Source organism: Pinus tabuliformis, chromosome J, assembly GCF_031772625.1.
Source record: "Pinus tabuliformis cultivar Carrire ecotype Pingquan chromosome J, CPIR1, whole genome shotgun sequence".
Lineage (NCBI taxonomy): Eukaryota > Viridiplantae > Streptophyta > Pinopsida > Pinales > Pinaceae > Pinus > Pinus tabuliformis.
Genome location: NC_142295.1, coordinates 1,210,816,508 through 1,210,839,344, shown reverse-complemented (window position 1 = coordinate 1,210,839,344; position 22,837 = coordinate 1,210,816,508). Strand labels below are relative to the sequence as shown.

Here is a 22,837-nt window from a genome sequence, read left to right as displayed (position 1 = left end):
TCATGTAGGCTCCATGATGGACAGGTTGGCCCCACCTCTTGAAGGGGTTTGAACCTTGGTCAAATTACCCTTGATTTGACTCATATATATTGACCACTCGTACTCCACATTTGGCATCATCATCAACAACTCGGATCATCACAAGAAGAAGATTTATGTTCACATGTGTTCTTATGAAACCAGCTCACAAAAAGATAGAAAAGATGGATGAACGCCTTAGAATTCAGCCTCTTCGAGGGGGCAACCTCCTTTACATTACATAAATTAACAATTCTTTGATGATTCAAATGACAAAACCTCATTTCTATATATAGGAGTCTAAGGGGTCACAATATAACCAAGCCGACCTAACAATAATAATATAAAGGCACAAAAATAACAATAGAGGGATTCCATGGGGCACAGTAATAACAATATGGGAACAATAGGGGCACAATATTAATAAGGGATACAACTACAATATTAATGGGGGCATCACTAGTATTATAGGGACCTAACATGCCCCTCTCCTTCAAAAAAGTGTTGTCCTCAATGCTTGAGTAGTTCTGGATGCTTTTGTATAAAATTCTCATCCTCCCATGTGGAATCTTCAGCGGATAAGTTCTTCCACTTGATGAGATACTCTGAAATGTATCGATTTCGTAGTTGTCGAGTTCTTGTTTCTATGACTACTTCCGGTTCCAATATAATTTTTCCTTCCTCGTCAAGTTCTGGCAATATTGTTTGAACTGGGAGCTTGTCGCCTATAACCTTCTTTAAACATGAAACATGGAAAACTGGGTGCACTTGAGAAGCTGCAGGAAGCTCCAATTTGTATGCCATAGTACCAATCTTTTGCAACACCTTGTACGGACCATAATACTTTGGTGACAATTTGTTATCCTTCTTAGCTTGCTTGAGGGACATTTGTTTATATGGTTGTAGCTGTAGGAATACCCAATCCCCTACATCAAAACTTCTTTCACTGCAATGTTGATCTGCCTGTTGTTTCATACTATTTTGTGCCAACACAAGGTTATCCTTTAAGAGTTGGAGAACTTGTTGTTGATGCTCGATGTGATGTTCCACTGCTTGAACCTTGGAATTTTCTCTTAGATATGATGTGATGGATGGTGGCTGATATCCATAAAGTGCCATAAATGGGGTCATTTTTGTTGCAGTATGGAAGGAAGTGTTATTCCACCATTCAGCCAGAGACAACAATTTGACCCATTGTGTCTGTTTATCAGATACAAAGCAACGAAGATATCCTTCCAAACATTTGTTTACTATCTCCGTTTGCTCATCACATTGACGATGATAAGATGAGCTATGAGCTAACTGAGTACCAAGACAAGAAAATAATTTTGTCCAAAAATTTCCTATAAAAATGGGATCTCTGTCAGTTACAATAATCTTTGGGTTTCCATGTAGCTTTTGAATTGTTTCCATAAATGCCGTAGAAACTGTACTGGCTTTAAATGGATGTGATAATGAACAGAAGTGTGCATACTTGGTAAGTCTGTCAACTACCACCATGATGACACTCTTTCCCTCAGACTTGGGAAAACCTATGATAAAATCCATTGAAACCTCCTCCCAACGTTGGCTTGGAATGGATAAAGGTTGTACTGGACCTGGTGTCTTAATTGTTTCAGCTTTATTTTGTTGGCATACCAAACATTCTGCCACAAACTTTTGAATATCTGATTTAAGGCCATCCCAAAAAAATTCCTTCTTAACCCTGTGGTAAGTTTTTAAAAATCCTGAGTGCCCTCCTAAGGGAGAAGCGTGCAATTCCAGAAGAATCTTTTGTTTGAGTTGGGAATTCTTACAAAGGTATAAGCGATCTTTGTACCATAACGAATCATTTTTCCAGCTAAATGTATCAGATGTATTGGAATCTTGTTGTAACTTTCGAATAAGTTCCCACACTTCTTCGTCATTCTTCCATTCCTCCCTTGCTTCGTTTATCCAATCTGGTTGGATAATAAAAATGGCACACAACAATGCTTCCACATCCTCATAATTTCTTGAGAGTGCGTCTGCCACAACATTTTGCTTCCTTTTTTTGTATATGATTTCAAAGTCATAACCCAACATCTTTGTGACCCATTTTTGTTGTTTTTCATAGGATAATCTTTGTTCTAAAAAGTATTTAAGGCTATCATGATTCGTTTTTCCTTGAAGTGTCTTCCCATTAGGTAGGGTTGCCATTTCTTAAGTGCATGCAGTATTGCCAACATTTCCTTCTCATAAATCGCTGTGTATACTTTCCCTTGATTGGACGACTTTCGAAAGCAATGGGTCTTTCATCTTGCATTAAAACAGCACCAATTCCATTTCCGGAAGCATCACATTCCACAATAAAGGTTTTTGTAAAGTCTGGTGTAGCTAAGACCGGTGCTTGGCACATTGCCTCTTTAAGATCTTCGAAGGCCTTTGTTGCTTCTGGAGTCCATGAAAATGCATCTTTCTTCAACAATGTTGTTAGAGGTGCTGTTATTTTCCCATAATTCTTAACAAACTTGCGATAATACCCTGTCAACTCGAAAAATCCTCGCAAATGCTTTATGGATGTGGGGATTCATCCAATAATTCATCAATGACAGGAATGGGAAACTTATCTTTAATAGTGAGCTTGTTGAGCTCCCTATAATCCGGACACATGCGCCATGATCCATCCTTCTTGTGCAGCAATACTACTGGAGCAGAAAAAGAACTTTGGCTAGGTTGAAATATACCAGCCTCAAGCATTTCTGCAACCATACGTTCAATTTCACTCTTTTGGGCATAGGGATATCTGTACGACCTGATGTTTGAAGGAACACTTACTGGAATCAAATGAATAGCATGATCATGATCACGAATAGGTGGGACTCTGGGAGACCTTTGGGAGTCTCAAATACCTTGGAATGATTGTCCAAGACTTTTTGGAGATCTGGAGCAATAGATGATTTCGATGTGGAAACATCTAGCGAACTAAATTGTGCAATTACACCTCGTTGTTCCTTTTTTAAAAGCTTTGTCATACCGTTAGAGCTTATTATCTTTCCCGGTTTCCCTGCAATACCCCTTAATTCAACTTCCTTTCCTTCCACATAAAATTTCATGAAAAGTTCTTGAAAGTTAAAAGCTATTGTACCCAAGGATTGTAGCCATTAGACTCCTAGTACAACATCAGCACCTCCCATTGGAATGGAAAGCATTGGGCTTTTCAAAACATATTCTCCCATGGATAGCTTGATATTATGGCACTTTCCAGAGCAATTTATCGTTCCTCCATTTGCAACCATCACTTGACAATCTGGTGCTGGATATAGGAAGCAATTCAATTCTTTTGATATCTTACAATGAATAAAATTGCGGGTACTTCCTGAATCAATCAACACTATTACCTTTTTCTTCTTGATTTGTCATTCTATCTTGATGGTTTGGGGAGTGGTAATTCCAGCCAATGCATTACAAGATATGGTCGGATTCATTTCTTCTTTATCTAGGCTTTGTTCTTGGAGTATATCCTCTTGTTTTGACCTTTCTTGCTCCTTTTCTTCTTCCTCTTCACAATCTATGTAGAATAATTTCTTCTCAGCACACTTATGACCTTTAGTATATTTGCTATCACAACTGTAACAAAGCCCTTTTGCTCTTTTTTCTTCCAATTGTTGTGGTGTCAACCTTATAGGTTGTGGAAGGCTAGGGACAACAACACTTCCATCTTTACAGTTGTGAGTGGTATGCTTCCTAGTTGCCATAATTTTGCTTCCATTTTTCTTGCTAACCTGAATGCCTTCTCTAATGAATCAGGTTCCCAAAGGTGAACATCATGTTGGATATTATCCTGTAAAGTCCCTATGAACACATCAATCCTATGCTCCTCTGGAATATTTTTTACCCTTATGTTCAATTTTTGGAACTCCTCAATGTGCTCCATTATTGAACCCTTTTGTTTGAGACTTATCAATTGGCTAAAAAAAGTGTTGTTTTTTGTATCCTCATGATGTGCTGTCAATTCTTCCATAAAAATTGCCCCAAGTGATAATTTGTTTACGAGAGAAAAGCCATTGATACCATACACACTGATTTGATTCCAAATATAAAGTTGCAATACGTACCTTTTGTGTGTTTAGCACATTATTGAGATCAAAAAATTGCTCCATCTGTAATATCCATGTTGCGGAATCCTTGCGATCAAACTTCCTCATATCGATTTTTGGAATATGGTGGGTCTTCGATCCAACATTAGAGTCGATGAAATCATGATTAACATTTCTTTTGTTCTCATCATGAGTTTCTTTTACTACCCTTTCACCATTAGTGACCATTTCTTGTAGCAACTTATTCATATTTATCTTCAATTCTTCCATCTTATCATCCATGCCATCCATTTTAGCGTCCATGCCATTCATCTTAGCTTCCATGCCATCCATCTTAGCTTCTACGCCTTTCTTTAAACAATCCATCTTAGCTTCTACACCTTTCTTTAAACCATCCATCTTAGCTTCTACATCTTTCTTTAAACCATCCATCTTAGATTCTGTTACTTTTTGTGCAAGTGACACTTGTTGCACTTGGTCTCGTAATTTTGATATATCATGTTGCATTTCTTCCTCTTCTTCATGAGTCATGCTAGAGCTTTTAGGTTGCTTACTAGGTGTTTGCATTTTCTTTCCTCGGGGCATCAATTACCGATAATAATTCTTTACTATGCCCTTTGAATTCCTTCAAACTAATTTTTCAAACCAAGCTTATGCAAAAATTTAAAAAAAACTACACACCTTTTTTCACTTTGTAGGAGCTTGATATTGAATCTGATGTATCTCTGTAATTTCGAATCATCCAGTTTTGAAATTGCGACCTATAGTAGCCCTCTGCATCCTCTTTCCAATGCCACCAGTCTGATCCACATTGGATTCTCCAAGGAAAAGTTATGCACAATCTCCTAAGATGACCTGATTATAGATCTTTCCAGAAGAGCGATCTTGTATGAAGTGCCACGTGTCACTATTTCGACCTTTGGCTCTGAAAAATATATACAGAAAACTATAGTCTGTCCTCTTTCTGTACCTTCTTACAAAATTTCAATACAATGCTCAGAGAGAAAGTTATGACGATTTTCCCCAGGTCACCTGTTTGAAATGTAATTCAGGACTCTGCAAAAAGACCAACTTCCTCAAATCATATCTCCGCAAATATAGCGCGAAAAGCTCTGAAATTCGGACCCGAGGTTCAGTGCGATTTCATCTCAAATGGGTTTTTTTTTCGCTTCTAAAACATCGCAGAAAAAAAGTTATAGTGAAAATGCCACGATGACCTATTAGGAGCAGCGAAACCCTAGAATCCAAAAGCTATGATACCAAATGTTATGAAACCAACTCACAAAAAGATAAAAAAGATAGATGAATGCCTTAGAATTCAGCCTCTTCGAGGGGGCAACCTCCTTTACATTACATAAATGAACAATTCTTTGATGATTCAAATGACAAAACCTCCTTTCTATATATAAGAGTCTAAGGGGTCACAATATAACCAAGCCGACCTAACAATAATAATATAAAGGCACAAAAATAACAATAGAGGGATTCTATGGGGCACAGTAATAACAATATGGGGACAATAGGGGCACAACAATATTAATAAGGGATACAACTACAATATTAATGGGGGCATCACTAGTATTATAGGGACCTAAGATGTGCGAAGGAGGAAGAAGACATTTTGACCAACGAAGTTTGAGTCATTCTATCTCTGTTTGAACAATGTTGACTTGGCATTTTCTGAGTTGTTTTGACTTGAAACTTTAACTAGATGTTAGTCAAATTTTTGGGCAAAATTTTGAGTTGACCGCGAATAAAATGTGACAGTTTGACTGAAATTTCTGAGGTAATTGCAGGGCTGAAATTCAACCTCTTTGACCAAAATTGACCAGAAGCAGCAAAGGTCGAAATTCGGCTAGTTGACCATGTTGAAGAATCTAGGGCATCTGAGTTATAATGAGATTCTTCTATTCAATGATAACAATTTGTGAAGTACTTTTACTTTTCTTATTACCACAATCTTCTCTTATTATTATCAATGTGTGTTTTTCTTACTTCATCAAACAGTTACCAAAATGCAAGAGACAAGAACACAAGATGTTGGCTCTTCGCCAGGGAAAAACCTCTCTCCTAGAGAGGAAAACCCTTTTCAAATTTCTCTTATTGAAGCTTCAATTGACAAATGCCAAACCATAGACCCTTGACAAGAAGATCCTCCAAGCACAAGTCAAGCCCTCCTTTGATCACTTCCTTAGCTCTTTGTCCTCCTCCTTCTAGCAACTGATAGCCTTACTGCAGCAGCCCTAGATTGTATGCCCTAGAAGGACCTTTCTTCTTTTCTTACTATGCTTGAGATAGAGCCTTTCTTAAACAAGGAGATGACCTTGTTACTACCCTAACCGAGCTCTCTTTTCTTCAATGTGATTGCAGATCAGGAACAACAGTAGTATGTCTTCCTTTTTCTTCGCACGTGTGGAGGATATCTTCAAGAATAGCAGCCTTGAATGCCCTCCTACCTTCACTTGAGTGAGAGGCCTAATTGGCACCCTTTTTCTAGCCCAACCAAGCCTCTTTGTATGACTGCACTAGGAGGTCAGTTATGACAGCAGGTTGAGCCTCCTTCTCTTCACATGTGTGACTGTAACTAGGCCAAAAATACGCCTTGTGAACTCGGTCTTCTATCCCTCCTCCTTCGCTGCAAGAGAGACACCTTCTTCGTCCTTTTCCGTACCCTTTTCTCTTCCTTCTTCCTCGTTGATTTCAGAGGTGATTTTTTTTGCCTTTTGGTGAGGATGAGTGACCCTATATATAGTGGTTTGTCCCTCCTTTTGAGCCAACTTGATGACTTTAGGCTGACTTGACTTTGGAGATGCGAATTAGTCCCTTTTATGAGGCCGACATGTGTAGGAGGCTTGTGACTTTGCTTGGAGGTCTTTCTTGGACTCTAATACATAAATATACATGGTGTAACATGCCCTTAAGGGTCTTCAACATTTATTTTGACTCTGACTTTCCTATAGCGCTTTGACATGTGCTATACCTATACAATGAGCAAGAAACGCATTTTTATACTCTACAAAAATAATATTTCTTTTCTTTTACAAGTACAAAGATCAAAATTACATTTATGAAGACCAAACCTAGTTACACTTTCTTCAACAAACCAAATTTGACAACTGAACAAAAGACTGTTATTTCTCTCCTTTGACCAATTTGACTTGAAAGTGGTGTGGTTAGTTTGACTTTGACTTTAACTAATATCAGATTGTATCTCTCTTTGAATTGGAAAATTTTCATAAGAAAAGGTTGTTGGGTTTTTCCCCGGTTAAGGGCTTTCCCAGGATAATTTTGTGTCTCTTGTGCATCTTTATTTCTTTATTGTGATCTATACCACCCTACTGCATTTATGGTTCAAATTTTTTGAAGTATAATTGCTTAATGATCTAGAATGTGTTAAAGATAAAATTGTATCATTGGAAGTAATTATCTCAAACAGAAAATTGTGCTAAATTAAACATAAAATCAACATAGTATCAAAGCTTTGGTGAAGGAAAAGGGCATTGAGATCACTCTTAAAAGATACCTACTTTTGCACTCTGATTGTTTGACCAAATCTATGACCATGGGTTCCTATACTAACACAAAAAACAAGTTGGAAGGTGCTACAAACTTTAGGGCATGGAAGATAAGGATTGATCTTATTCATGTATAAAATGATGTTTTGGATCATGTGAGGGGCAAAATTACTAAACCACGAGATGATGAAGGAAAAAAGAGATACAAGAAGAATGAAATCACAGCCTTGAGGATTAATGTGGTATCCATCAGAGATCATCTAATTCCATATGTTTCAGGTTTGGATTCTTCAAAGAAGAAGTATGATGCGGCATGCCCTAGTTGGATTGTATACCATTAATAAGATTGGCCAGAAAACTTTGTGATGTTAAAATGACAAAGGATGATACTATGGCTTCATATTTCATAAGGATCTCTCAATTGAGAGATCAACTTCAAGCTATTGATGAAGTTATTCTTGATACAAAACTTGTGACTATAGCACTTAATGGCTTTTCCTTGCTCATGGGATTTGTTTGTATCTAGTATTTGTGGCAGAAAGGAAATTCCAAGTTTTGAGGAATTATGGACCTCATGTACTCAAGAGGAATCTAGACTTGTCTCAAAGGGGAAGATTCCAAGACCTCAAGATGGTGACTCTCAAGCGTTTACAACCCACTCTAAAAATGGCAAAGGAAGGCGGAATTTTGGAAGGTTTCAAAGGAATGCCGGTAGAAGACTAGCTCTCAAGAAAAGAAGAATATCCAATGTTTTGGTTGCCTCAAGTTTGGTCATAAAAGAAGTGTCTTGAAGGGAAGGAGGATAGGAAGAGAAAGGGCAAGCATCATGCCTCAACTGCATATAGTGATGAAGATACGCATCCACATCTAAATAAATCCAAGAATGACACTACAAAAGCATTAGTAGATGATGATAAGGACGAGGATATATTATACTAAGTTGATAATATTGCAAATAGATTTCGGTGATTTTTGCAAGTAGGCTAAGAGCAAGAGGGAGCAGACAATTGCCTACAATCCTCAAATGATAAGTACTCTATATCTGTCTTCCTTGATTATTATTGTTTATGTTTTTTGTTAGTATCTTGTTTTTGTTTCTTTTGCTAAGTTATAATTGTTCTTCCATGGCCTCCTAGTGAGGATTGCAGGTACATCATAAAGGTTGCCAAGGCTATGGCTGCATGGCAACAAATGGAAACATTTGGAATAATGAAGCAAAATATGTGGCAAAAAGACTCACTCGAGAGTGCTTCGTGTTCAAGAGGGAGAAATTGCACTGACATTTATAATCGTACCTTATGACCGAAAGAGCACCTAGCTTAGAGGGAGTTGGCAGCCCAGCAAATTTGAAGGATGTCGTTGTGATGAGATCTGTGGAGCGTTAGTAGTGATGGCAACATAGAGAAGTACAAAGCAAGGATTCTCCTAGGAAGAGGGAAAGGAATTTGAGGAATCGCTTGTTGACAGAAAGACTCGCGTGGCAAAGGGAGAAACCAGGATTGCCACAACAGGATCTATTTCAATGACAAAGGGAGCACCCAGCCATGAAAATACATGTGGCACAACATGTGTTGAGGTATCAACATGGTATAGTTGGATATGATTGAGATATGTCTCAAATTATGAAGTACAGTTGCAAGGACACAAATTTCGTTTCGTCAGAGATGGCAGAAGAGCACATCAAGATGATGATTCAGCTTGGGATCTGCTATGATGAGCAGGAAGCTGAGAGCACTTCTAAAGCAAAATATATTGTAGCTTGTTTGGCAAGTTGTGAAGCAATGTGGCTTCAGAAGCTACTTGCGGGATTGTTGTATCAGGTGTAGAAGACGATAGTGATGACAATTCACAGCACATTGAGATCATGGTACCACCACATTTGGAACATGGTACAGAAGGGAGTAGTGAGGCTCCAATGCATTTCTATGGACTGTTGAAGAATGTAACTAGTGTCGATCTTCATAATTGTACATGAGTCATATATTTGCCAAAAGAAATTTATCATTATTATTGATTTGACTTAATAAAGCATGGGTTTCATGCTTGGGTCAATAGTCATAGGTCAAGCCTCCATTGTAGGCTTCTAGGATTTTTCTATTGAATCAAAGTCAAACTTTGATGTACTACACCCTTCTTGGGAACATGATAGAAATATATTTAAGTGTCAATTGAAGTCCTACCTCTCCTCCATCGAGTCGGCCTTGGTCTCCTTGCAAGTCGGCCTCAAAAGTAATCTTCTACTAGATGGCTCCTCAAATTATTCATGTCGGCCTCAACTACAAACATAAACCACTATATATACCTCAGTGAAGTCGTCCAAATGGTGAGGATGTCAAGAAGTTCGTATGGGCTACATGCAGCGAAGTTAGAAGTGCAGATAGGTTTGGTTTTGGATCACGTACAGTACAGAAAAGTACTAAAGGATGACATAAACTCAGGATCGAAATTCTTAACAATTACAGAAGATGAAGTTGTTCTATGTTTGAAGGAGCATCTCTTATTTCTGAAAGAAGACCACTTCAACTGAAACGCTGACATGCTGGATGGAGAGAAGTTTTAGGTTAAGATCTCGGTTGTCTCACTGTGATATGAATCTACTAAAGGAAGAGTTCTTGATTTGGGTTTTCCCTACCTAAGGATTTTTCCCTGGCTGTGTGCCTACACCTTGTGTCCCTTTTTGTTTATTGTTTGGCATTTATCTTGATGAAAGAAAAATATGAATAAGAACTAACAAGCACTTAAGAATTTTCACAAGTAAATGTCAAAGATCTACGAGAAATATAATGCCCTAGATTTCTCAACATGGTATCAAAGCTTGGTTAGCTTGTATAAGGGCAGGAAGAAGGTCATTAAAGGCTTCATGTCAAAGAAGAAAAGTGAAGTCCGAAAGAACAAATTCTGGGCAATTTTCTACAAATTGATTATTGTTGGTACACCACAGGACTAAGCTAGAACAACGAAGATTTTTTTTTGAGGAACCAAGATGCTCAAATAGAATCTGAAGTTCATACAAGAAGCAATCATGAATATCACAGGTCCAAAAAAAGGTGCCACAAGTCCGAAAGAAGAAGAGTTTACCACAGTTCCGAAGGGAAACCAGTCTAAATGTCATCCGAAACCAGAAGTCTAAAGGAGAAACAGGGTCATATGAAGCTACAAGATAATAGTCTCATCCAAGCTACAATTTTAAGGTTAAAGGTGCCATCCGAGTTGCAGGTGTAAACGTTGCTACAAATGCCACTTGAAGGTACATTACAATCTCAGTCCTAAGTATGAGAAAAGACCATAAAGAATTTACTTATTATAAAACTACAGTCTCTATATACAAAAGTTGGGATCCCTGTAATCAAAGTATGTGGATATAAATGAATGTAAAGGCTAAGCTCTACTGTGGCATAGAATACCGACCTTCAAGAACAAGGAATAGATTGGTAAAGCATTAATCATAGTGTCACACTCAAATCCTATAGCAGTACTTTATACTATATGGACCCAGAAGAATGAAGAAAAATTGAAGTTGCAGATATGGACCCACCTTACCACCTTACAGTGGCATTAATCCTTTATATAGGGATGACACCTAACAAAGAAACTAGGCTGACCTAGAAGGATTTATAAACATTTTCTTACAATTGAGGAAACCCTAACCAAAGGGCAAAATATCTAACAATCATGAAAGTTTGAAGCATGTTGGAAGTATACACTTAGATCATTAAAAGTCAATATTTGACTTTGACATCTTGAAAATCATGACAATAGTAAACGTGAAAGGCAAAGAAGCAAAGCTTGATGAAGCTACATACTATGACAATATGGAGAGCATCCTAGTTGGCATTGTATCTTGAGAAAAATCATGAAATTGCAGTAACTTTTGAAGGCAATCTGTGTGTTAAAATTGGCAACTAGGGCCAAACTCCACATGGGTCATCTTATTTATGGTAGCTGATATTTTTCTTGGATTCCTCTCTCCACGAGGTGTAGGATTGATCTAGAGATCATCCGATTCTAACATGTACAAATGAAGTTATGAATTTATTTTGATTATGGACAAATTGTCAAAGTCGGCCAACAAACTTATGTAGGCTCAGAAGCCCAACAATCGCATCTATTCATCCTCAACATTTGCTATAAATACATGATACCTCATCCTCATTTTGACACACTCATCTTCACACATATCTCTCTCTCCTCATCTGATTGGGTACGCATTTCTAGGCAGCATCTCTCTCCACACATGCGAAGGAAAGAAGGGAAATTTTTTGTTTCAACATTGACCAAGTTTGACCAAATTTCAGAGGTTGCTTTTAGGTTCCGTTGACCATCTTTGGCTACAGAGGAGAAATTCTGTCCCAACAGGCCACATTTATGGGCACATAAATCAAGCCAATCCTTTGACTTTGACCAACGTTGACTGCAGGGGCTGACCACAAGTTGACTATTTGACCAGATTTTCACTGGACTGATTTCGGATTGTTTTGAGGGTTGATTCATCTTGATGTTTGGAGGTCGAAGTTGACTAAAGTTGACCGAATTGTTGAGGGTCAAATCTGCCCTGTTGACCAGTGTTGACATTTTTGGTTAGGGCTCTTTACTGCTGTTATAAATTATCAAATTTGTAAATTGTACTATCTCTCTCTATTGAACTATTGAAGACTATAAGAAGAATTGATCAAGGGTTTCCCCACATTGGGGTTTGTCCTTGGCTGGTGCCACATCTTTTGTCCTCTTGTCTTGTCTTGTCTTCTATCGTTTGTTTATGTTCTATCTGCATTTTACTATCATGTTGATGTGATCGCTAAATTGGATATCGATATTGGGATAATAAAGAAATTGAAGTAAAATTTCTCTAAAGCATAGAACATACCATTATTGCCTAAAATTAACATGGTATCAAAGATGAGGTGAAGACAAAGCCCAAGCAAGAGTGAAAGAGAAATCACCAAAGACAATTGGACAAGGACAAAAGGTTCAATGGGTTCCTCATCTTACTTCCCGGCTGAAGACAAGCTCCATGATAAATCTGACTATCATGGTTGGAAGATGTATGTTGATTTGACCTTGGAAGAAAAAGAAGTGATGGATTATGTGCAGGGTAAAATCCTTGAACCTCCTTCAAATGCACCGGCTGCTATGAAGATCAAGTACAATAGGGTTGAATTCAAAGCAAAGAAGATTATCAGGGATTCCATTGACAAGCATCTGGTGGCTTATATCTCCGAATTGAAGACCTCCAAGGAGATCTACGACAGGTTGGTCGGCATGCTCAAGGTTAGTAATGCTAATCAAATTCTATTTATCAAGAATAAGTTGAAGGATATTAAGAAGGGCAAAGGCGAGGACATTCAATCCTATTTCTTGAGGATTATTGAGATCAAGAATGATCTACTCTCGATTGGAGAAGTCATTCCTGACAGGGAACTTACTCTCACCACCCTTGGAGGACTCCCACCTGAGTGGTATGTATTTAGAACCACTATACTAAACAATGATCAAATTCCAGGGTTTGAAGAATTGATGTCGAGATGCAATCAAGAAGAAACAAGAATGGTGGAGCAAGAAATGCCTTCTAATAGAAGTAACCCCACTACATTCTCTACTCATGCCAAGAGGAAGAACAATGTAGGTTCAAAGAAGCGAAGTCAAGGAAGATCAGGATTCAAAAATGGAAGGAAGGGAAGATGCTTTGTTTGCAAAAAGTTTGGCCACTATGCAAGGAAGTGTCCAAATAGAAGGGACAAATCACATGATGATGATCACAATCATTCCAGGGGCAACTTCAACAACAACGATCAAAGGAATGGCAAGTCCAATGCCAAGGGAAAAGGGGATGCGAGACGTCAAGGAAATGGTCGACCCTCCAAGATATCAATGAATTCCAGGTATGAAGAATCCAATGTTGTTAATGATAAGCAAAAATAGTACTATCTTATATCGGCCCTCTCCACTGCGTCTCCTCCGGACACTTTGGGAAATTGGCTAATTGATAGTGGTGCCTCAAGGCACTTCACCAAATACAAGGAAGCCCTCTCTAATTTGATAGAAAAGGAGACAAACTTGGAGATCATCCTTGGAGACGATGCCACGGATCCCGTGAAGGGAGTAGGGAATGTTACCCTTCAATTGAATCAAGGTAACACTATTCATTTGCAAGAAGTACTATATGTACCTGATCTCAAGAAGAAGGTGTCCATTTCAGCAATGGAAGATAAAGGATTCAAGATGGATTTTATCGATGGAAAGGTACATGTTTGGAAAAGAAATTTTAAATATGCTTTTACCCTTGGGTTCAGGGTTGACACTTTGTATCAAGTTGGAGGAAGTCCATTAGGAGCCATGTCTTGCGACACATCTCTACCAATCTAAACTATGGCACTAGAGGTTCGCCCATCTTCATTATAAGGCCCTACCCGATGTGAGAGAAATGGTGACAGGTATGCCCGAGTTCAAAGTAGAGCATGAAGGCGTATGTCTGGGATGTGCCGAAGGAAAACTTACAAGGGGACCATTCCCCTCAAGTAATAGCAAGACCAAAGACATATTGCAATTGATCCACTCCAACATATCTGGTATGATGCCCCATCAATTCCTTGGGAGGATGCTTATATTATCTCACCTTTGTGGATGATTATTCTCGAAATACCTGGATCTACTTCTTGAAGAAGAAGGATGAAGTATTCACCTGGTTCTGACACTTCAAAGCCTTGATCGAGAACCAATTCGAGAAGAAAACAAGATATTAAGGATTGATTATGGGACCAATTACGCCATACACTCCTAAGCACATCTCTACCAATCTAAACTATGGCACTAGACGTTCGCCCAACTTCATTATAAGGCCCTACCTGATGTGAGACAAATGGTGACAGGTATGCCCGAGTTCAAAGTAAAGCATGAAGGCATATGTACGGGATGTGCCGAAGGAAAACTTACATGGGGACCATTCCCCTCAAGTAATAGCAAGACCACAGACATATTGCAATTGATCCACTCCAACATATCTGGTATGATGCCCATAAATTCCTTGGGAGGATGCTTATATTATCTCACCTTTGTGGATGATTATTCTCGCAAGACCTAGATCTACTTCTTGAAGAAGAAGAAAGAAGTGTTCACCTGGTTCCGACACTTCAAAGTCGGAGTCTTGATCGAGAACCAATTCGAGAAGAAAATCAAGATATTAAGGACTGATAATGGAACCGACTACGAATCCAATAAATTCCAATATTATTGCAGAGAAGTTGGCATTAAGAGGGAGACTACAACACCATACACTCCCAAGCATAATGGTGTGACTGAAAGGAAGAATCGCTCTATTGTAGAAGTTGTTCGTGCCATGCTTCATGATCAAGGCCTTCTGAAGTTTCTATGGGCTGAAGCTGCCAATACCGTCGTGTACGTTGAAAATCGATACCCTCATCAAGCATTGGACTCCAAGACTCCCGAAGAAATGTTCACTGGTAAGAAACCCGATGTCTCTCATTTTAGAATTTTTGGAAGCCCCGTATATTTTCATGTGCGGAAAGAGAAAATAAGCAAATTGGGTGCATCTGGGAAGAAAGGAATCTTTGTGGGCTATAGTGAAAATTCTAAGGGATATAGAATTTATGTGGCTAGTTAAAAGGAAGTTAAGATAATTCATGATGTCACCTTCAACGAAGATATGGCCCTCAGGAACATCAACAACCTTCCTATCCTAAGGGAGGACAAAGAAGCTAACACTGGAAACCAAGGTGAAAAAGAGGACGAAACGATACCTGACGTTGATGAACCTATGGATCATATTGATCCTCCTCATGAGCCCTCCTCCTCCAAAAGGAGACCCTCATGGCTTAGGGAGACTCTTGAAGACGCTGAGAGGCACATTGCACCAAGGGGGACTTTCCATGAAAGCAAGAAGCCGAACAAGTATCAAGGATATTTGACCACCATGAGCACTATCATTCAAAATGAGCCTTCATCATTCGAAGAAGTCGTGAAGCATCAAGTATGGAAGAATGCTATGAATGAGCAATACGAGTCAATTATGAAAAATGATGTTTGGGATGTGGTCCCTAGACCCCAAGACAAATCGGTTGTCACTTCTAAGTGGCTCTACAAAATCAAGCATAGAGGTGATGGAAGTGCAGAAAAGTTCAAGGCTCGCTTTGTTGCTCTAGGCTTCTCTCAAAACGAAGGTGTAGATTATGATGAGATATTTGCACATGTTGCCCGATACACCACCATCTGCTCGATCATAGCCCTTTTTGCCTCGCAAGGATGGAACCTACATCAGATGGATGTCAAGACCGCCTTCTTGCATGGTTCAATGAAAGAGGAATTCTATGTGGAACAACCTGAGGGGTTTGAGGTTCATGATCGGGAATCTCATGTATGCAGGTTGAAGAAAGTTCTCTATGGGTTGAAGCAAGCACCCCGGGCTTGGTATCAAAGGATAAATAGCTATCTAATGAAGTTGGGATTCACTAGAATTGAACCTGATCCAAACCTTTATTCTAAGGTTGAAAATGATAAACCTCTCATTCTAGTACTTTGTATGGACAGCCTCTTTCTGACAAGTGCAGACCCTCTCATTGACAAATGTAAGGAGTTGGATTTTGAATTTGAGATGAAAGACCTAGGATCGATGCACTATTTCCTAGGGTTGGAGGTCTAGCAAAAGCTAGGTGAAATTTTCCTCTCACAAGGAAAATATGTTGTGAAGATATTGGAAAGATTTGGGATGGTGGACTGCAACCCTGTGACTACTCTGATGGAACTTAACTTTAAGAAGTTATGTGGTAGTGTTGTAGGACCTGAATTGGGAAATGATTATGAGTATCGTCAACTCATATGAGCATTGATGTTCTTGGTGAACTCCCGTCTGAACATATGTTTTGTGGTTAACACATTGAGCCAATATATGGTTGAGCCTCATCATATACATTGGATTGCCGCCAAGAATCTTTTGAGATATCTTTGGGGCATGATCACTAATAGACTTAGATACATTGTCAAAGATGTGAGGTTGCATGGTTATTCTGATGTTGATTAGGTTGGCGGTGTGGTGGATCGCAAGAGCACTTTTGGATGTTGTTTTTCTTTGGGTTCTGCTTTGATATCCTGGATGAGTAGGAAGCATAAATTGGTTGCCTTGAGCACCGCCGAGGTCGAATACATAACTGCTAGTATGGACTCATGTGAAGTTGTCTGGTTGAGGAAGCTCTTCAGTGTGTTGTTTGGACGTGTTGGATACCACCGTGATCCTCTGCGACAACCAGAGTGGGATCTGATTATCAAAGAATTTCGTGTTTCATGATCGCTCCAACCATATAGATATCAAGTACCACTTTATCCGGGACATGGTACAATGAGGAGTAATAAGGCTCCATCACATTGGATTGATGAGCAAGTCGTCGATAATCTGACAAAGCCCCTAATAAAGGTCAAATTCCTGGCCTTTCGAGAACGACTTGGAGTCGTGGAGAGACCCTCTTATGAGAGTCCTGCATGAGATGGACATTGAGCTCTGGAATGTCTAGGGAGCTTGGGGTACTTCTTGGAGTGGTGAGCAACCATAGGGTGAATGGTTCAGTCTTCCCCTAGTGGTTTTTTGTGTACAAGGTGAGTGGTTCAGCCTTCCGCTGTGATACCCCTTGGCGACATGTAGGTAGGATGAGTCGTTCATCCTTCTCCTACTGAGACATCCTACCCATGCAGTCTGGGACTCATGGGAAGTACCTCTCATCTGGCCAAAGAGTAGGGAAATGAGGATAGGGACCATAGTACTACCGATGGATGCATTGTGTATTACCGTACTCCCTATGCTAGGATGACTGATATTGATCTAGGATCAATTAGAACTGACTTCGGGTCAGTAAGAGTGGTATGAGACACTCTCTTTTTATTGCGACTGACTTCGGGTCAGTAGAGAATGGTATGATACATTCTTGATCACTTCTTCTTCTTCATAGTTCAACAGAGCAGAGCAGTGCATTGATGGTGAGATAGTACGATTGGCAGATGGATTAGCAGATGGAGTTCTCCCTAGTTGAGAGGGAGTCTTAAAATTGGCAACTAGGGCCAAACTCCACATGGGTCATCTTATTTATGACAGCTGAGCTTTTTCTTGGATTCCTCTCTCCGAGAGGTATAGGATTGATCTAGAGATCATCTGATTCTGACATGTACAGATGAAGCTATGAATTTATTTTGATTATGGAAAAATTGACAAGGTCGGCCAGCAAACTTATGTAGGCTCAGAACCCCAAGAGTCACGTCTATTCATTCTCAACGTTTGCTATAAATACATGATGCCTCATCCTCATTTGGACACACTCATCTTCACACATCTCTCTCTCTCCTCATCTGATTGGGTACGCATTTCTGGGCAACATCTCTCTCCACATGTGCGAAGGAAAGAAGGGCAATTTTCTGTTTCAACATTGACCAAGTTTGACCAAATCCAAAAGGTTGTTTTTGGGCTCCGTTGACCATCTTTGACTACAACTTTTGGTGGAGAAATTCTGTCCCAGCAGGCCACATTTATGGGCACAAAAATCGAGGCAATCCGTTGACTTTGACCAGCATTGACTGCATCTAGGGTTGACCGTAGGTTGACTGTTTGACCAGATTTTGACTAGGCTAATTTCATACTGTTTTGAGGGTTGATTCATCTTGTTGTTTGGAGGTCGAAGTTGACTTAATTGTTGAGGGTCAAATCTGCCCTGTTGACTAGCGTTGACTTTTCTAGCTAGGACCCTTTCGCTACTGTTATAAATAATCGGATTTGTAAATTGTACTATCTCTCTTTGCTGAACAATTGAAGACTATAAGAAGAATTGATCAAGGGTTTCACCACATTGGGGTTTGTCCTTGGCTGGTGCCACATCTTGTGTCCTCTTGTCTTGGCTTGTCTTCTATTGTTTATGTTTATGTTCTATCTGCATTTTACTATCATGTTGATGTGATTGCTAAACTGGATATCGATATTGGGCTAATAAAGAAATTGAAGTAAAATTGCTCTAAAGCATAGAACATAACATTGTTGCCTAAAATTAACACTGTGACCATGACATCTTTGGCGTTTTGTACCTTGAATTAAAGACGTTAGCATTGAAGAAAAATTGTAGCAATATAAGGTACGGTTTCAGTGATCATTGTCAACTAAGGTATGTAGTCATAAGGTATGTAAATTTGCATAGCTGAAAGGATTTTTTTTAATTGTGTTAGGATTTTCTATAGTCAGGAGACGACAATAAGGAATTTTCTAGCTGAAAGTAGTTATAATTAAGTTTCCTAAAGCTAAAGCTCATTTCTAGTGGCCAATAATGGAATGTCACTCAACCCTTTTTTAAATTGTTCGAGATTTTAATTGACGAGTGTAAGGGTAGTGCATAATACTATAAAGTATAGCTTGTTATGCTTACAAGCTTGAAACAACTACAAATGTTAATACCGAAATCTATATATATATATATATATATATATTGCCATCCCAACCCACTGTCCCTTGAAAATTTTGGGGGTCCACTATAGCCATTACAGGGACGCGTTCCCCTATCCCCACCATTCCCTGTCCCCAAAACCAATGCAACATAACTTTTAATCCATATAGGTTCATTTCTATTATCCTATTTATTTTGTTGGATATTTATTTCACATAGTCATCTATTATGTTTCATAATTCATCAAAGAGTACAAATTACTACCTTGAAAAAAGCATAGTATCCGATCTTTGATTCTTGAAAGGATAATCTATTTTTCCAATCCAGTAAATGTAAACCATAAGTTAAAGCTGGAAAGATGCGATAGTTGGAGAACCACTCTACCAATAGAAAAAAAAAGGTAGAAAAAAACTGGAAAATAATGGAATGACATTTGATGCTTGTGTAGCTTTCTTATTTTTATGGAACAATATCTTACCCATTGTGATGCAGCATTTTTGTCCATGAAATTTATCCATTCTTGAATGGTCGTCTATAATATTTAATCAAAGACTACGAATTCTTACCTTGAAGGAAGCATGATATTGATTATCGAAAAGCTTTCAATAGGCTTTGAATAATCTGCTGACATGTCACAAAAATCTCTACCCTCAACTTCAACCTCACGTCTGATGAATGCCATAAATTCCTTTTCCAAATCATTGATTTCCTCCTCTGACAAGACTCCCTGAAACATATTTCCAAAACTTAGTCCAATATTATAAATTCAAGTTACTTTTCCAGAGGCTATCTGAACATCTCAATTAAAAATATTCTATTCATGGTAGATTGAAAAGTAACCCTTCATTTTATCATTAATAAAAACCAGATTAATAGGTTATCACCATTGTTAATTATGTAATAGTCAAATGTACAAAGGCATTTATCACAAGAAGCACCAGAAAATAAAAATTACAGAGCAAAACTAGGGAAGAGAGAAAACAAAATTGAATACATGCATATAATTGTAAATGATCTCTAACATAATTACAACCACCCAAAATAAGGAAATGTTGAATATACTAAAAATGGATTTGCAAAGTGGCTCCAGAGTAAAAGAATGATAATGTGTTGCATAGCAAGCAAAAGGAAATAGCAGAATATCTAACAATAACCCCAAATGTAGTATCAAATAATCATATGCGTTTGTTTATGTAAATCAATGTTGTAAATATCATGTTAATGAATATATCTTTGAGGATATAGAAAGAATTTATCAACACCATGGGGAAAAATACTAAAAAATATCAACAAACTTTAAAAATATATAAAAATATTTATTTGTCAATTTTATAAACATTTATGGGAACCCCTCCCTCTTGCCTTTTTCTGGGCAAATATAATAGGGAGTAACCTCTTTGTTCTTAGTCTCTTCCTTTCCCTCTTCAGAGTGATTAAAAAATCCAAAAGAAGTCGACTCAGCCAATATTTTCCATTTTCTCCCAATTTATGGCAATAATATATTCAAAATTTGAAAAATCATAATTTTTAATGGCAATATTATCACGAGTTTGGAAAACTGATGAGATATAGCAATGTTGCTAATATTTTTGTAACAATTACAACACTGCTATAAATGAGTAAAATCTCATATACAAACACTAATTTCTTAATAATTTCTCATGTAGGCTCACAATTTCTAGCCAAACCTATTATTTACATATACACGTGATTCCTTATATTGGTTAAAGGGATTCCACTAATTCTCTCTTTCATGGAAAAGCTTCATCCTTGAAGGATAAGACGAAAGTCATTTGTAAAATCTTCCTAACATCATTCTTGATCATCAACCTATCCATAACATTTTTTTTAATTGGTGTCGACCTTTCATTATACGTTATCATATTATTACTTTGTCTTTGAATCCATGTATGCCCATCACTTTTCCATTTTGTTGGAGTTGTTGTTTATTGATAATATCATATCATACAACCATTCTTCTTTTGATTCCAAATGGATCATGCATCCATGGCTATACCACCTATTTCCTTGGAATTGCAGTTGTGAATATATGTCTCTTTGTTTTGCTTGTAGGCTTTCACAGTGATAAGATGTCAATATCATTCTCCTTTGCATGTTTTTATTCTTATTCTTCTAACTGATTTTTATTATGTGCAATTTTTTTGCTACGACAAACAACAAATAAAATCACAACTGCAATTTTCACCTAAAATAAAATACGTTGCGGAAATAACTCTGGAACTAAGAAAAAATTAGAGCACACGCACAATAAAATTGACACCGTTATTTTTCGACAAATGTCCCCAGAAAAACCCAATGTGGGAAAACCGATGCAGCAGATGAGCATTTTATTATTATTTTTCAGCAGCAAAATTTGAGTACAATAAACTGGATGCCAATTTGTCAATCCTCTCCTGAGAAATCACTAGCAAAATTATTAAGGGAATTTTTCCCTTCTCTACAAGCAATCTAGCAACAATTTGGCCAATCAAACTGGCTACCCAAGACCCCTAAATAGGCCTTAGCGCAAATGCTACACCTACCCTCACACGCACTCCCTGAATTTGCCTCTGATCAAGACGTCCTACCTGTTGCTGCTCTTGGAAGTGATTCTTCGGCCCTCTGGAAAATCATCTCGGCCTCCGGCAGCTGAATTGACCTCCTCTAAAGCTAAATCGAACTGCCCTCTGACACTGCATTCACAGTCGATATGCAGCGTCACTGAGGAATACTACTGCCTTTCTTTGTTGCCTCTTCCGGCACTGGAAATCTCCACCAAAATCTTTGTCGTTGCTCCTCTGCCTCTACTAATGATCTCTTGCTTCGAATTCTCTTCCCCACTGAATCTTTGCTCTCCGGGAAATTCAATCTGCCAAGATCATTCCCCCACTCGATGTGTCTATATTCATCCCAGTTTCCTGCTCTTATTATCTCTCATTGGTGGACCAACAACCATGATTAGATCCCCATGAACTGCTAAGATCATCTCAAACTCAATTCCTGTGAGTTTTGAGAGCATTCTCACTTTTCTCAATTAGTTCCCTTTAATTAATCAATTTCGCTAAGTTAGACTTAAGCATTTTTTAATTATTGATCAATTAATTTAATTGAGGTCTCTATGTGTTTTCTCCCAAAACCTTTTCTGGGTTTTCGAGATCTTGTGTTTCTTAGCCTCTCTGACCAAAGTCGAGACTAGAACACCTATCCGATGCTACAAAAACTAACACTCCCTCTTAGCGAGGAAGGTGTTCTCTCTCTCTTCACTTGTAACATCTTCCCTCACACTGCTGATGCCTGGCAACAATGACAACCTGCCATTACCCACCAAGCCACTGGTCATACTCTGATTCATTTACCACTTTGTAGCTGAATCATGTTGCTTTTGCACTATTGCTAACACTACACTATACCTCTTGTATTGTTGCCAACACTACTCTACGCTGCAACTGATCCGTGCTACTACTATTGCTGCAACTGCTGCAACTAAGAACTAAAAACTCTAAATCAACGGTGTCCCTGTATTGACTTTGTCGTTGTCCCCTGAGTATCTGACTGCAACTAGCCTCTGCACTGTCTACTGTGTTAGTCTACGCCCCTCAATAATTGACTACAACTAGTTCAAAAACTATCCCTCAAGAATTGGTTGCATCATACTGACACTAATCCATCTGTTATTGAATACAGTGGGCCCCTGTAGAAAGGGTAATGATCCATACGAGGAGTAAACTACAACTATTGTTGCTCCCTTATGGACCCTACCCAAGTCTCTACAACTTGGGGAACTAAAGCTCAATGGCTCCCTAACTCTCTGCAAGAGGTATAG

General features: G+C 38.5%; 1 protein-coding gene across 1 annotated transcript in view; it reads right to left on the bottom strand.

The window, feature by feature from the left end:
* Positions 1 to 22,837, bottom strand: part of LOC149231492 (uncharacterized) — a 188,695-nt gene that overhangs the window by 67,325 nt on the left and 98,533 nt on the right. The window contains exon 3 of the mRNA XM_089381652.1: positions 19,581 to 19,741. Within this exon, the coding sequence (XP_089237778.1) occupies positions 19,581 to 19,741 (161 nt within the window). The remainder of the gene's footprint in view (positions 1 to 19,580; positions 19,742 to 22,837) is intronic.